Source organism: Boleophthalmus pectinirostris, unplaced genomic scaffold, assembly GCF_026225935.1.
Source record: "Boleophthalmus pectinirostris isolate CB_2022bp ecotype Guang Dong unplaced genomic scaffold, ASM2622593v1 HiC_scaffold_22, whole genome shotgun sequence".
Taxonomy (NCBI): Eukaryota; Metazoa; Chordata; class Actinopteri; order Gobiiformes; family Gobiidae; genus Boleophthalmus; species Boleophthalmus pectinirostris.
In genome coordinates, this window is record NW_026571190.1 from 43,132,137 (window position 1) to 43,145,520 (window position 13,384).

Here is a 13,384-nt window from a genome sequence, read left to right on the forward strand (position 1 = left end):
TACATATATATTATTTCTTTTATTATTACGTCTTTTTTTTTTTTATATATATAAATTTAAAAAATATAAATGGGAGGGCATCTGACAAACAGAGATACTGCATTTTTATTTATTTTATTATTGTTATTATATATTTTATATATAATTACTTTTTCTTCGTTTTTTTCTGAAAAAATATAAAAATTAAACTGCATAAAAATAAAACATTTATATCAATAAAACCGTAAATCTGACTCCTTTCATGACCCACGTGACCCTGCGCCCCCCCCCCCCCCCCCCCCGGGTCACGCCCCTTAGGCCGTGCACGTGCACGTGCCCGTCACCTGACGCTGCCGTATTTAACGGGGGCCGGGCGCGCGCGCTGCACACCGGAGCACGAGCACGAGACATGCCTCCGTTTGAGCGCGCGCAGGTCCACGGGTCCACGAGGGCCTTCAAACAGCGCAAGAGCTTCGGTAAGACCCGGACCAGGACCAGACCCGGACCAGGACCAGACCCGGACCAGACCCGGACCTCGACCCTCGTGACCCTCTGACGGTAACACGCGCTCTTCTGTTGCAGCCACGAGGAAACAGGAGGCGGCGGGAATCAGGACCAAGTTCCCCAACAAGATCCCGGTGAGTCCAGAGTGAGTCCAGAGTCCAGACCTCAGACCTGGACTGAGGAGGGTCTGGAGTCTGGACCAGGACTGGTTTCTGTTGTGGACTAAAGTGAAGAAGAAAAGATCTGGACACAAACTTTTTTTTTTAACTTCTCATGAAAACCTGGTCTGGTCCTGGTCTGGTCCTAGTTTAGTCCTAGTTTAGTCCTAGGTTAGTCCTAGTTTAGTCCTAGTTTAGTTCTTGTTTAGTCCTGGTCTAGTCCTGGTCTAGTCCTGGTTTACTTCTTGTTTAGTTCTGGTCTGGTCCTGGTCTAGTCCTGGTCCTGGTCTAGTCCTGGTCCTGGTCTAGTCCTGGTCCTGGTCCTGGTCCTGGTCTAGTCCTGGTCTTTTTCTTCAGGTGATCATCGAACGTTATGAAAAAGAAAAGTTTCTTCCTCCTTTGGACAAAACCAAGTTCCTGGTTCCTCATGAACTCACCATGACCCAGTTTGTGACCATCATCAGGTAAGAACTGAGCCAGATACACACACCCCCCCCCAGTGTGTCAGTGTGTGTGTGTGTCAGGTCCCCCTGTGTGTGTCAGGTCCGCCTGTGTGTGTCGGGTCCCCCTGTGTGTGTCATGTGTGTCAGTGTGTGTGTCAGGTGTCCTCTTCGTGTGTGTCAGGTCCCCTGTGTGTGTCAGGTGCCCTTGTGTGTCCCCGTGTGTGTGTGTGTGTGTCAGTGTCCCCTTCGTGTGTGTGTGTCAGTGTCCCCTCGTGTCGTGTGTGTGTGTGTCAGGTGCCCTCTTCGTGTGTGTGTGTGTGTCAGGTGTGTGTCCAGGTGCCTCTTCGTGTGTGTCAGTGTGTGTGTGTCAGGTGCCCTCTTCGTGTGTGTGAGGTCCCCTGTGTGTGTCAGGTGCCCTCTTCGTGTGTGTGTAATAATTTTCATTGCAAATTTAAAATAATCCCATAATTAAAGTTCATGAGGTTTTGGTCGATTCGTTCGTGACGATTTTAAATATTTTAAAGTTTGTTTGTTTTTCACAGGACGAGGTTGAATTTTCTCCAAGTTTGTTTCAAAAGTAAAAAACTGTTTGTTTCAGCTGAAGTGTGATTCTGTGAAATGTGTTTGACACAAAAATATATTTTTCACATCAGAAGTTCAACATTTTAAACACTTTAATATTTTAACATTTAAGTTTAGTTTAATTTTGACGTGTTTTACTCTTTATGAAAAAAAAAAAAAGTCCCCAAAGTTTAGAGTTTGAGTTGTATTTGGGAAATTGTAAAATTTTTCAGAACTGTAAGAATTTTTTTTTTAAATGTTTGAGTGTTTTTTAGATCTGAGTTTGTGTTTTCATCTTAAATAATAGAAGTAATTTTAAATTTAATTAAATTTGAACAGTTTGTCTGTTTCACTGACACTTTTAAGACGTCCTGGACTTTGATGAAAAACATTTTTTCTGTATTTAAAGTTTTTTTTTTAGGGGCTTTTACAAAATGATAAAATATAAATGTAAATTTAGCAGAAAATCTCCACATTTTGTTCATCTTTATTATATTTACATTTTTTGAGTGTTTGAAAAGTGAAACTGTCACTGGGGTCTGGGTCCGGGTCTGGGTCTGGGGTCTGAGTCCGGGGTCTGGGTCTGGGGTCTGGGTCTGGGGTCTGGGTCCGGGTCTGGGTCCGGGTCCGGGTCCGGGTCTGGGTCCAGGGTGTTTTTGACCTGGAGCAGTTTTAAACACAACAGTGACTCTGGAGGTTTGACACGAGTTTGACTCGTCTGGTCTTAAAGTTCAAATCTGGATTTGGGACTAAAGACTGAGTCCAGGATCATGTGGATCAGGGTCTAAGGTCAAAGGTCAGAGTGAGGATCCTGACAGCGGCAGGTCCAGACAAACAGGCCAAACTTTTATATAAACTCAACTCTCTGAACTCTGGTCTTTGGTCTCTGGTCTGGTCTCTGGTCTGGTCTGTGGTCTGGTCTTTGGTCTGGTCTTTGGTCTGGTCTCTGGTCTCTGGTCTGGTCTCTGGTCTGGTCTGGTCTCTGGTCTGGTCTCTGGTCTGGTCTCTGGTCTGGTCTCTGGTCTGGTCTGGTCTCTGGTCTTTGGTCTGGTCTCTGGTCTTTGGTCTTTGGTTTTATTTGAGTCTCGAGTTTTTCTGTTTTGTCACAAGACTCAAACATGACTCAGCAACAGAAGGTTCGACCAATCACACGACTCCTGTGTGTCAGGGGCTCTTCCTCTGTGTGTGTCAGGGGCCCTCTGTGTGTGTGTTTGTGTGTGTGTCAGGGTCTGTCTCGTGTGTCAGATTTCTGGGATTCTGAATTTAAATCTTTTTGTTTTTTTTACACAAATGTTTTCAGTAAATTTCAGATGATTGTGACAGAGTTTTGTTCAGTCACATGATCAGAGTCATTCCTCTTTACTGAGACAAGAATCTGTCCTGGTCTGGTCCTCTGTCTGTGGACCGGGGTCTTGTCTGGACCGGGGTCTGGACCGGGGTCTGGACCGGGGTCTGGACCGGGGTCTGGACCGGGGTCTGGACCGGGGTTAGACCTGGTTTGATCCTGGTTCTGGTCTTCATGCTGACAGAATCGTGTTGAGGAGAAACAGAAACTCGAGCCTCAGTCAGAGGACAAGATGAATATCTGCTCCATGTTTGACCCCTGAGGTTCAAGTTTGGACTGAATGTCACTGTCACTTCTCCGCGGGCAGATGTTTGTGTCTCCGCGGGCAGATGTCTGGCAGATGTTGTGTCTCCGCGGGCAGATGTTTGTGTCTCCGCGGGCAGATGTTTGTGTCTCCGCGGGCAGATGTTTGTGTCTCCGCGGGCAGATGTTTCTCCAACCGGCTGGAAAACAGTCTTTGGATCTAGTCTTGGTTCTAGTCCCAGTCTCTCTGGTCCTGGTCCAGTCCTCATGTTTGTCTTGACTGTCCCGGTCCAGGTCCAGGTCCAGTCCTCATGTTGTTCTTGTCTTGTAGGAACCGTATGGCTTTACTTCCGTCTCAGGCATTTTACCTCCTGATCAACAGCAGCGGCCTCCCCAGTATGTCCCTGACCATGGCCCAGGTAACACACACACACACACACACACACACCAACACGCGCACCAACACACACGCGCACCAACACGCGCACCACAACACCAACACACACACACACACACACACACACACACACACACACACACCACACACACACACACACACACCAACACACACACCACACACACACCCCCAACCGTGTGTGTGTGGGTTTATTTCTGTGTCTGTGTGTGTTTTGTGTTTGTGTGTTAGTGTGTGTTTTTGTGTGATTTATGTGTGTATGTGTGTGTGTCCTTAGTTGTTGTGTGCACACACACACCAACACACCCACACACCACACACACACACACACACACACACACACACACAACACAACACACACACAACACAACACACCACAACACACCAACACACACACACACACACACACACACACACACACACACACACACAACACAACACACACACACACACACGCACAACACACACAACACACACACACACACACACACACACACACACACACACACACACCAACACACACCACACACCACACACACACAACACACACACCACACACCAACACACACCACACACACACACACACACCACACACACACACACACACACACACACACACACACACACCAACACACACACACACACACCAACACACACACACACACACCAACACACACACACACACACACACACACACACACACACACACACAACACACACACACACACACACACACCAACACACACACACACACACACCACACGCACCAAACACAGCACACACACACACACACACACACACACACACACACACACACACACACACACACACACACACACACACACACACACACACACACACACACACACCACACAACACACACACACACACACACACACACACACACACACACACACACACACACACACACACACACACACACACCAACACACACACACAACACACACACACACACCAACACACACACACACACACACACACACACACACACACACACACACACACACACACACACACACACACACCAACACACACACACCAACACACACACACCACACACACACACACCAACACACCACACAACACACACACCAACACACACACACACACACACACACACACCAACACACACACCAACACACACACCCCCAACCGTGTGTGTGTGGGTTTATTTCTGTGTGTGTGTGTGTTTTGTGTTTGTGTGTTAGTGTGTGTTTTGTGTGTATTTATGTGTGTATGTGTGTGTGTTGTTTATGTTGTGTGTTTGTATTTGTGTGTTTTGTTTTTATTTGTGTGTTTGTGTTTATTTGTGCGTTGTTTGTGTGTTTCAGGTTTATAAAGAGCATCAGGACGAGGACGGCTTCATTTACATGACCTACGCCTCACAGGAAATGTTTGGATCCTGACCCCGACCTGTGACCCCGACCTGCGACCTGTGACCTGTGACCCCGACGCTTTTACTGTTTAAAGTGTGTAGATAAAAACATTGTGTGTAAATATTGTGATGTTTCATGTTTTAATGTGAACTAATAAATGTGGATTTAAAACACTTTTGGTCTGAGGATTGTTTCTGTTTGTTTGTTTCTGTGTCTGTTGCACTTCACACAAAACCACCTCATGAAAATCCACAAACATGTTCAGATTTAATAAAGGTTCAGGATGAAGATGAGCAGGTTCAAATATTAAACTTTTAATTTTTCAGCTCCTCCAAGTCCGAGGTCGTGGTTCTGGACCAGAAAAAAGCATCTTTTAAATTTTTTTACTTTGTTCCTGTCTGACTTCTCATGTGTCAGGCTTAATTACTAAAATAAAAGATTTAGAACAATCTTATAAAAAAAAAAAAAAAAAAAAAAAAAAAAATGGAATACAATTTAGAATAATCCTGGATTTTTTATCAACCTGGAAAAAAGAAAAAAATTAGAACAACAGTTTAAAAAGTAAAATAAATAAGAGTTGTTCAGGCGCGCGGTGGACGCCTAAACTCCGGCTCCTCGGGGTCCTTCAGCTGTCAGCCGTGTTTCATTACGCATGCGCAGGTGGCCAGCGCTCTGACCGCTGCACGAGACCCGACACACGCACGAGGACACGCGCACGGGGACACGCACGCAGGGACACGCGCACGGGGACACGCGCACGAGGACACGCGCACGAGGACACGCGCACGAGGACACGCGCACGAGGACACACCGGGACAGAGACCGGGACCAGGACCAGACTCACCAGGACCAGACTCCGGGTCCAGGTGAGACTCTGTCCTCGTGTTTGTTCTTCTGTAAAGACCTGGTTTAGTCCTGGTTTAGACCTGGTTTAGTCCTGGTTTAGTCCTGGTTTAGACCTGGTTTAGTCCTGGTTTAGTCCTGGTTTAGACCTGGTTTAGACCTGGTTTAGTCCTGGTTTAGTCCTGGTTTAGACCTGGTTTAAGACCTGGTTTAGACCTGGTTTAGACCTGGTTTAGACCTGGTTTAGTCCTGGTTTAGACCTGGTTTAGACCTGGTTTAGACCTGGTTTAGTCCTGGTTTAGTCCTGGTTTAGACCTGGTTTAGTCCTGGTTTAGTCCTGGTTTAGACCTGGTTTAGTCCTGGTTTAGTCCTGGTTTAGTCCTGGTTTAGCCCAAAATGTGAAAACAGTTAAATCCCTCTGTGTAATCTATTTATTTCAACAAAGTAACTGTAATCCAATTACCACTCACTGAAAAAGTAACTGTAACTGAATACAGTTACTCATCATTTGTACTCTGATTACTCGGTACATGTAATCTATTACTCCACAACAGTGGACATGTGTCTTTGTGTTTGGAGACATGATGGACACGACACTGAACATGGACCAGAGAAAGAAGAAGAAGACCAATTTCAAACGCTGTTGAATTTCTCACTTAGAGTTTGAATTATTTTTATTATGAATTTTTGTTTTCTGAAATTTTACGTTTACATTTTCAGTGTATAAAATTTTATATATAAACAAAAAAATCACCTTTTAAATATTCAGCACAAATATTTTCAAGCCTCAAATTCGACCGTCAAAATTCAGAGTGTAAAATTCGCAGTGAAGAAAATTCACAGTAAAAGGCAGAAGCAATCGATCCAAAGTGATCCGATCTGACTTAGTAAGAAACAGGAGATGTTGCAGTGACGCGATCTGATTGGTCAAAATTTGCCTCATCCAAACCTCATCTCTTTGATTGGTTAAGTGTAAACCCCGCCCACAGATGAGAACAGCCAATAGGAAACAGCCTCTGTCCTCCTCGCTCACATGATCGATTGCTTCTGCCTCGGCGTTTCGGATCTTTGCTGCGAGATTTTTCACTGCGAATTTTACGTTCTGAATTTCAACTGGTGAATTTGAGGATTTGAAAATATCTGTGGTGATTTTTTTTTTTTTTTATTTTGAATTGAAAGTAAACTTCAACTTTCAGCCGCTAAAATTCAGACCAAAAATAATTCAAACATCTTTTGTCAGAGTTAAAAAATTCAAAGTGAGAAATTCAGTCGTATTTAAAATTCAAAATCTGATGGAACAAATGATCTTCCATACAATAAGACCATCTCCAAGCAGCGTGATGTTCCTGTGATTACACTTCCACATGTTCTTCAGAAGTTTAAGCTCCACAGGACTGAAGACAACCTCCCTGGACGCGACCGCAAGAGGAAAACTGACGACAAACTGAAGAGACGGATCATACGAACGGAACCAAAGACCCAGAACAACCTCCAAACAAATGAAACGTGAAGTTGAAGGACGAGGAACATCAGGTCAGATCACACTGTCCATCAGTGTTTGAGCCAAAGTGACTTCATGTGAGGACACCACTGCTGAGAGAACATCATCAGAAAGTGACACTGGAGTTTGTCACGATGCAGATGGACCAACCACAAAACTTCTGGGAGAATGTTCTTTGGACAGATGAGACAAAACTGGAGCTCTTTGGCAAGACACATCAGCTCTATGTTCACAGACGCAAACATGAAGCAGACCAAGAAAAGAACACTGTCTCTACTGTGAAGCACGGAGGAGGTTTGGTTTGGTTCTGGGGCTGTTCTGCTGCTCAGGCTCAGGACGTCTTGAATCTGTGAAAAATACAACTGTTCTTCTGTTCTGGAGCGTTCTTCTGTTCTGATCTGTTCTGTTCTGGAACGTTCTTCTCATCTGGACTGTTCTTCTGTTCTGGAAGGTTCTTCTGTTCTGGAGAAGGAACCTTCAAACCTGAGACTAGAACAGTTTGTTCTCATGGATTAAAATCCCAGTTGTCCAGAGCAGAAGTTTCACTGACAGTTACAGAAATCGTTTGTTTACAGAGTTTGTCTCAAAAGTTTTTGTATATAAATATTTAAAGTTTAGGATCCATCGTTTTTGTCCAGAACAGTTTCATTATTTTGTTTTTTCTAATATTTCTGTTGAACCACACGTGAAAACAATGTTGGAGGAGCTCAGTGTCTCTGATCTGAAGGTTTGAGGTACAAATCTAAAACTTGATCAGTAAATTTGTGCTGTTGTAAAATCTGTTTTTTTTCCCCGCTAAGAAAACTGGCCAAAATTAAACCCATTTTGTTTTGACGCAGCAGCACTTTGAAACTGACACACACGAGTATTTGTGACGACTACTCTGGATTATTGTGACGCACTTTATGTTGGTGTGAGACAAAATGCACTTTGGGTCCAAAACTCAGCGGCTCGACTTTTAACTAGAACCCGGACACACGAGAGCTCCTCACCTTCATCCTCGCTCCGCTGGACTCCCAGTGTGTTTTAGAGTTGATTTTAAAATTATTTTATTTACTTTAAGTGTTTGCGTGGCCCAGCGCCTCCTGCCCCACTGACATGATCCACACTTTCACCTCCTCTCGCACTCTCAGAACTGCAGAACAACTCCAGCTCGCCGTCCCAAAAACTACACGTGAGCTTTGTGGGGACCGTGTGTTTTCTGTTTCTGCCGTTAGAGATCAGAGGCCGAGTCTGGACTCCTAAAAACGCACTTTTTCTCACTGACTTTTAACAAGTGACATGTACATTTCCTGTTGAGTGTCTCACTGTTTTCTATGTTTTTAGTTGTGTTGTGTTTGTGTTGTGTATTTTCTTCCACTGCGATTGTCCTCGTCTGTTGTGTGTTTGTGTTCAGCACTTTGGCCAAATGTAAAGTTTTTAAAGTGCTTCATAAATAAAGTTCACCACATTAACCACCTGTGTGTCTGTGCTCCCCCAGGACCAAACACACACACACACACACACAGACGGCGGCGGCGGTGAGGCGGTGTGAGATGATGGTGTCCGTGGGCAGGAGCGGTGTTCTCGCGGTCGGTCTGTGTGGGGCGCTCTTCCTCGGATACTGTATTTACTTCGACCGAAAACGACGGAGCGACCCGACCTACAAGAGCCGACTGAGGGAACGTGAGTCCTGATCTAGACCTGGTTTAGTCCTGGTTTAGACCTGATTTAGTCCTGGATCAGTCCTGGTTTAGACCTGGTTTAGTCCTGGTTTAGTCCTGGTTTAGTTCTGGTTCAGAGGAGATGTTCTTGTGTTTGTGTTCAGGGAGGAAGCAGCAGAAGATGGACCAGGAGAGAGCTGGACTGCCCAAGGTGAGACTTGTTCTGCCCCTGGTCTGGTCTCTGGACTTGGTCTGGACTTGGTTTGGACTTGGTCTGGACTTGGTCTTACAGTCTTGTGTTGTGTTCAGCTGCCGGACCTGAAGGACCCAGAGGCCGTGCAGAAGTTCTTCCTGGAGGAAATCCAACTCGGACCTGACCTCACCTGTCCTCAACTGCTGCACCTGCCTCACCTGTCCTCACCTGTCACCTGCTCACCTGCTCACCTGTCCTCACCTGTCCTCACCTGCACCTCCTCCTCACCTGCCCTCCTCACCTGTCACCTCCTCACCTGTCCTCACCTGTCCTCACCTGTCCTCACCTGTCCTCACCTGTCCTCACCTGTCTTCCTGGTTGTTGTTCAGGGGAGGTGGAGTCTTGTGTGGATCATTTGTCCAGTGCCGTCTCCGTCTGTGCTCAGCCTCAGCAGCTGCTCCAGGTTTTACAACAGACGCTGCCCCCACCTGTTCTCCAGCTGCTCCTCGCCCGCCTGCCCACCCTCCGACAGGTGAGACCCTGCCCACCCTCCGACAGGTGAGACCCTTCCCACCCTCAGACAGGTGAGACCCTGCCCACCCTCAGACAGTGAGACCACCCTGCCCACCCTCCGACAGGTGAGACCCTGCCCACCCTCCGACAGGTGAGACCCTTCCCACCCTCAGACAGGTGAGACCACAGCCTGCCCATGCTCCGACAGGTGAGACCCTGCCCATGCTCCGACAGGTGAGACCCTGCCCATGCTCCGACAGGTGAACCTCCCTCCGACAGGTGAGACCCTGCCCACCCTCCGACAGGTGAGACCCTGCCCACCCTCCGACAGGTGAGACCACAGCCTGCCCACGCTCCGACAGGTCAGACGCGACTCGACTCAAAAACACAACAGCACAGAAGAAACATCCACCCAGATCCAGACTGCTGCACCAAACCAGGACTGAACCAGGACTGAACCAGGACTGAACCAGGACTGAACCAGGTCTAAACCAGGTCTAAAACAGAACTACAAGAACTGAGTCAGGACTGACTGTGGGGACGGGCTCCTGTAGACCGTCGGGTGACGCAGGTGAAAAGGACCGACGCAGAACTCCTCAAACTCTGCAGACCCTGCTCCACGGACTCAGGGTTCAGTCCTGGTTCAGTCCTGCTTTAGTCCTGGTGTAGTCCTGGTTTAGTCCTGGTTTAGTCCTGCTTTAGTCCTGGTTCAGTCTTGGTTCAGTCCTGCTTTAGTCCTGCTTTAGTCCTGCTTTAGTCCTGGTTTTCTTTAGTGCTTTAGTCCTGGTTTAGTCCTGCTTTAGTCCTGCTTTAGTCCTGCTTTAGTCCTGGTTTAGTCCTGCTTTAGTCCTGCTTTAGTCCTGCTTTAGTCCTGCTTTAGTCCTGGTTTAGTGCTGGTTTAGTTTAGTGCTGGTTTAGTGCTGGTTTAGTCCTGGTTTAGTCCTGCTTTAGTCCTGACTCGCCCGCATACCTGCCTGTAAAATTCCAGAACATTAAAACCTGCTCGTTTCAGTGATTATTTGTGGGTCCCTGACTCGGTGCAGGACCTGGTGCAGGACCTGGTGCAGGACTAGAAGGTTCCACATGTACTCACCTGTACAGTTTATTCTGTGTGATATTTAACATGTATAATAGAGTCAGGTCCTCACTTTGACTCTGTGAGAGTTTCACACAAACGTCCTGCTGTTTTTTTCACCTGGATCTTTTCTTCTGTGGACGTGGTGGAAGTGTCGAGGGTCAGAGGAGCAGAGGAGCAGAGGGTCAGAGGAGCAGAGGGTCAGAGGGTCAGAGGAGCAGAGGAGCAGAGGGTCAGAGGAGCAGAGGAGCAGAGGGTCAGAGGAGCAGAGGGTCAGAGGAGCAGAGGGTCAGAGGAGCAGAGGGTCAGAGGAGCAGAGGAGCAGAGGAGCAGAGGGCAGAGGGTCAGAGGGGTCAGAGAGGAGCAGAGGGTCAGAGGAGCAGAGGGTCAGAGGAGCAGAGGAGCAGAGGGTCAGAGGAGCAGAGGGTCAGAGGAGCAGAGGAGCAGAGGGGCAGAGGAGCAGAGGGTCAGAGGAGCAGAGAGGAGCAGAGGGTCAGAGGAGCAGAGGGTCAGAGCAGAGGAGCAGAGGGTCAGAGGAGCAGAGGGTCAGAGGAGGAGGGCAGAGGAGCAGAGGGCAGAGGAGCAGAGGAGCAGAGGGTCAGAGGAGCAGAGGGTCAGAGGAGCAGAGGGCAGCAGAGGTCAGAGAGCAGAGGGTCAGAGAGCAGAGAGGGTCAGAGGGCAGAGGGTCAGAGGGAGCAGAGGGTCAGAGGAGCAGAGGAGCAGAGGGTCAGAGGAGCAGAGGGTCAGAGCAGAGGGTCAGAGGGTCAGAGGAGCAGAGGAGCAGAGGAGCAGAGGGTCAGAGGAGCAGAGGGTCAGAGGGTCAGCAGTCAGAGGAGCAGAGGGTCAGAGGAGCAGAGGGTCAGAGGAGCAGAGGAGCAGAGGGTCAGAGGAGCAGAGGGTCAGAGGGCAGAGGAGCAGAGAGGAGCAGAGGAGCAGAGGGTCAGAGGAGCAGAGGAGCAGAGGGTCAGAGGAGCAGAGGAGCAGAGGGTCAGAGGAGCAGAGGTCAGAGGAGCAGAGGGTCAGAGGAGCAGAGGGTCAGAGGAGTCAGAGGAGCAGAGGAGCAGAGGGTCAGAGCAGAGGGCAGGGAGAGAGGGTCAGAGGAGCAGAGGGTCAGAGGAGCAGAGGGCAGAGGGTCAGAGGAGCAGAGGGTCAGAGGAGCAGAGGGTCAGAGGAGCAGAGGGTCAGAGGAGCAGAGGGTCAGAGGAGCAGAGGGTCAGAGCGCCTCCTGCTGGACTCACACTTACATCATGTTTGTTTTTGTGTTTACAGAGAATCTCCGGAGCTCAGAGTCTGACTGAAGAGGACATCGAGTGAGCGCCTCCTGGAGGAGAGGACGCCCCCTGGAGGAGAGGACGCCCCTGGAGGAGAGGACGCCCCCTGGAGGAGAGGACGCCCCCTGGAGGACACCTGTGTTTCCTGTGCGACATTAAAGCTGCACTGTGGAACCTTCCCAGCGCCTGTAAAACCCCCAGACATGTGTCCTGCCCTGACGCTAAAGCCACAGTGTGGAACTTTGAATAGAAAAAACAAAAGCATGTTTCCTTCCTGATGTTTGTGTTTATTTCCCCTGACGACGAGCGGCTCGCCTCTCCACACACCTGACTCTCACTGACTCTCTCTGGTTGTGGCTGGAATGTTCCGCAGTTCGTCTCCGTGGAGAATGTTCTGAAGTGTGGCTTCAGCTTTCTGTTTCCGTGGAATCCTGCGGGTGACGGGTCTGCTCCAGAAAGTTACGCACTGTGTCTTTAAATGTCCCATGATCCTCTGCTCTGTTCTAATGTCGTTTATACTGAGACTACATGTCCCATGATCCTCTGCTCTGTTCTGGTGTAGTTTACACTGAGACTACATGTCCCATGATCCTCTGCTCTGATCTAATGTCGTTTACACTGAGACTACATGTCCCATGATCCTCTGCTCTGTTCTGGTGTAGTTTATACTGAGACTACATGTCCCATGATCCTCTGCTCTGTTCTGGTTTCCTCGTCACTCAGAGCTGGATTTGTGTTTTGTTTCATTCTCATGTTCGACTCAGACTCTGCACATTTACACTTCTGAGTTCTTCTCTCACACTGAAAACACTCTGTTCCACCTCGTGATGTCATCGTGTGGCGATACAGGAAGTGCTCCACTGTGTTTTTAAACTCCACACACCTTCACTAGAATCACCTGGATCATTTCAGTCGTGGTCCGAGTCCGGTCTCAGGTCCGGACTCAGATTTGGTCTGGGGTCTGGACTCTGAGGGAGAAAAACTGTCGGTGTCCTTGAGCAAGACACTTCCCCCACACTGCCTGGAGTGAAAGTGAAGTGTGTGAGGCTGGAGTTTAACCAGAGTCTGGAGAAGAAGAAGAATCATCATGTGTGAAGAGTGTGAGTCTGCAGGAGTTGTGTGACTAATCGATGAATTAGTGAATCTGGTGATATCGTATCGTCAAAGTTCTCACAATAACATCGTGGATCATCACAAAATATTGAATCACAAAAGTCTGTTTAAATGAAGAGTTCTGGAGCAGCAACAGCTAAAAAACACAGAGAACTACACTTCCCATGATCCTTTGCTCCATTTTAGT

General features: G+C 48.0%; 2 protein-coding genes across 2 annotated transcripts in view; both read left to right on the forward strand.

Moving 5' to 3' along the window:
• The first annotated feature begins 355 nt into the window (after nt 1-355).
• Nucleotides 356-5,218, forward strand: map1lc3c (microtubule-associated protein 1 light chain 3 gamma). The gene is made up of 5 exons (XM_020941043.2): nt 356-455; nt 562-617; nt 999-1,105; nt 3,565-3,652; nt 5,001-5,218. The coding sequence occupies exons 1-5, from the start codon at nt 389-391 to the stop codon at nt 5,073-5,075; spliced, it is 393 nt and encodes a 130-aa protein (XP_020796702.1). The 5' UTR covers nt 356-388; the 3' UTR covers nt 5,076-5,218.
• Nucleotides 5,219-5,797: 579 nt separating this feature from the next.
• Nucleotides 5,798-13,384, forward strand: part of LOC110174919 (mitochondrial import receptor subunit TOM20 homolog) — an 8,200-nt gene continuing 613 nt past the window's right edge. Inside the window, exons 1-6 of the mRNA XM_055158044.1 lie at nt 5,798-5,911; nt 8,870-9,054; nt 9,197-9,243; nt 9,342-9,412; nt 9,604-9,757; nt 12,083-13,384. The exon at nt 12,083-13,384 is cut by the window's right edge and continues 613 nt beyond it. Of these exons, the coding sequence (XP_055014019.1) occupies nt 8,925-9,054; nt 9,197-9,243; nt 9,342-9,412; nt 9,604-9,757; nt 12,083-12,127 (447 nt within the window). The 5' untranslated portion in view covers nt 5,798-5,911; nt 8,870-8,924 and the 3' untranslated portion in view covers nt 12,128-13,384. The remainder of the gene's footprint in view (nt 5,912-8,869; nt 9,055-9,196; nt 9,244-9,341; nt 9,413-9,603; nt 9,758-12,082) is intronic.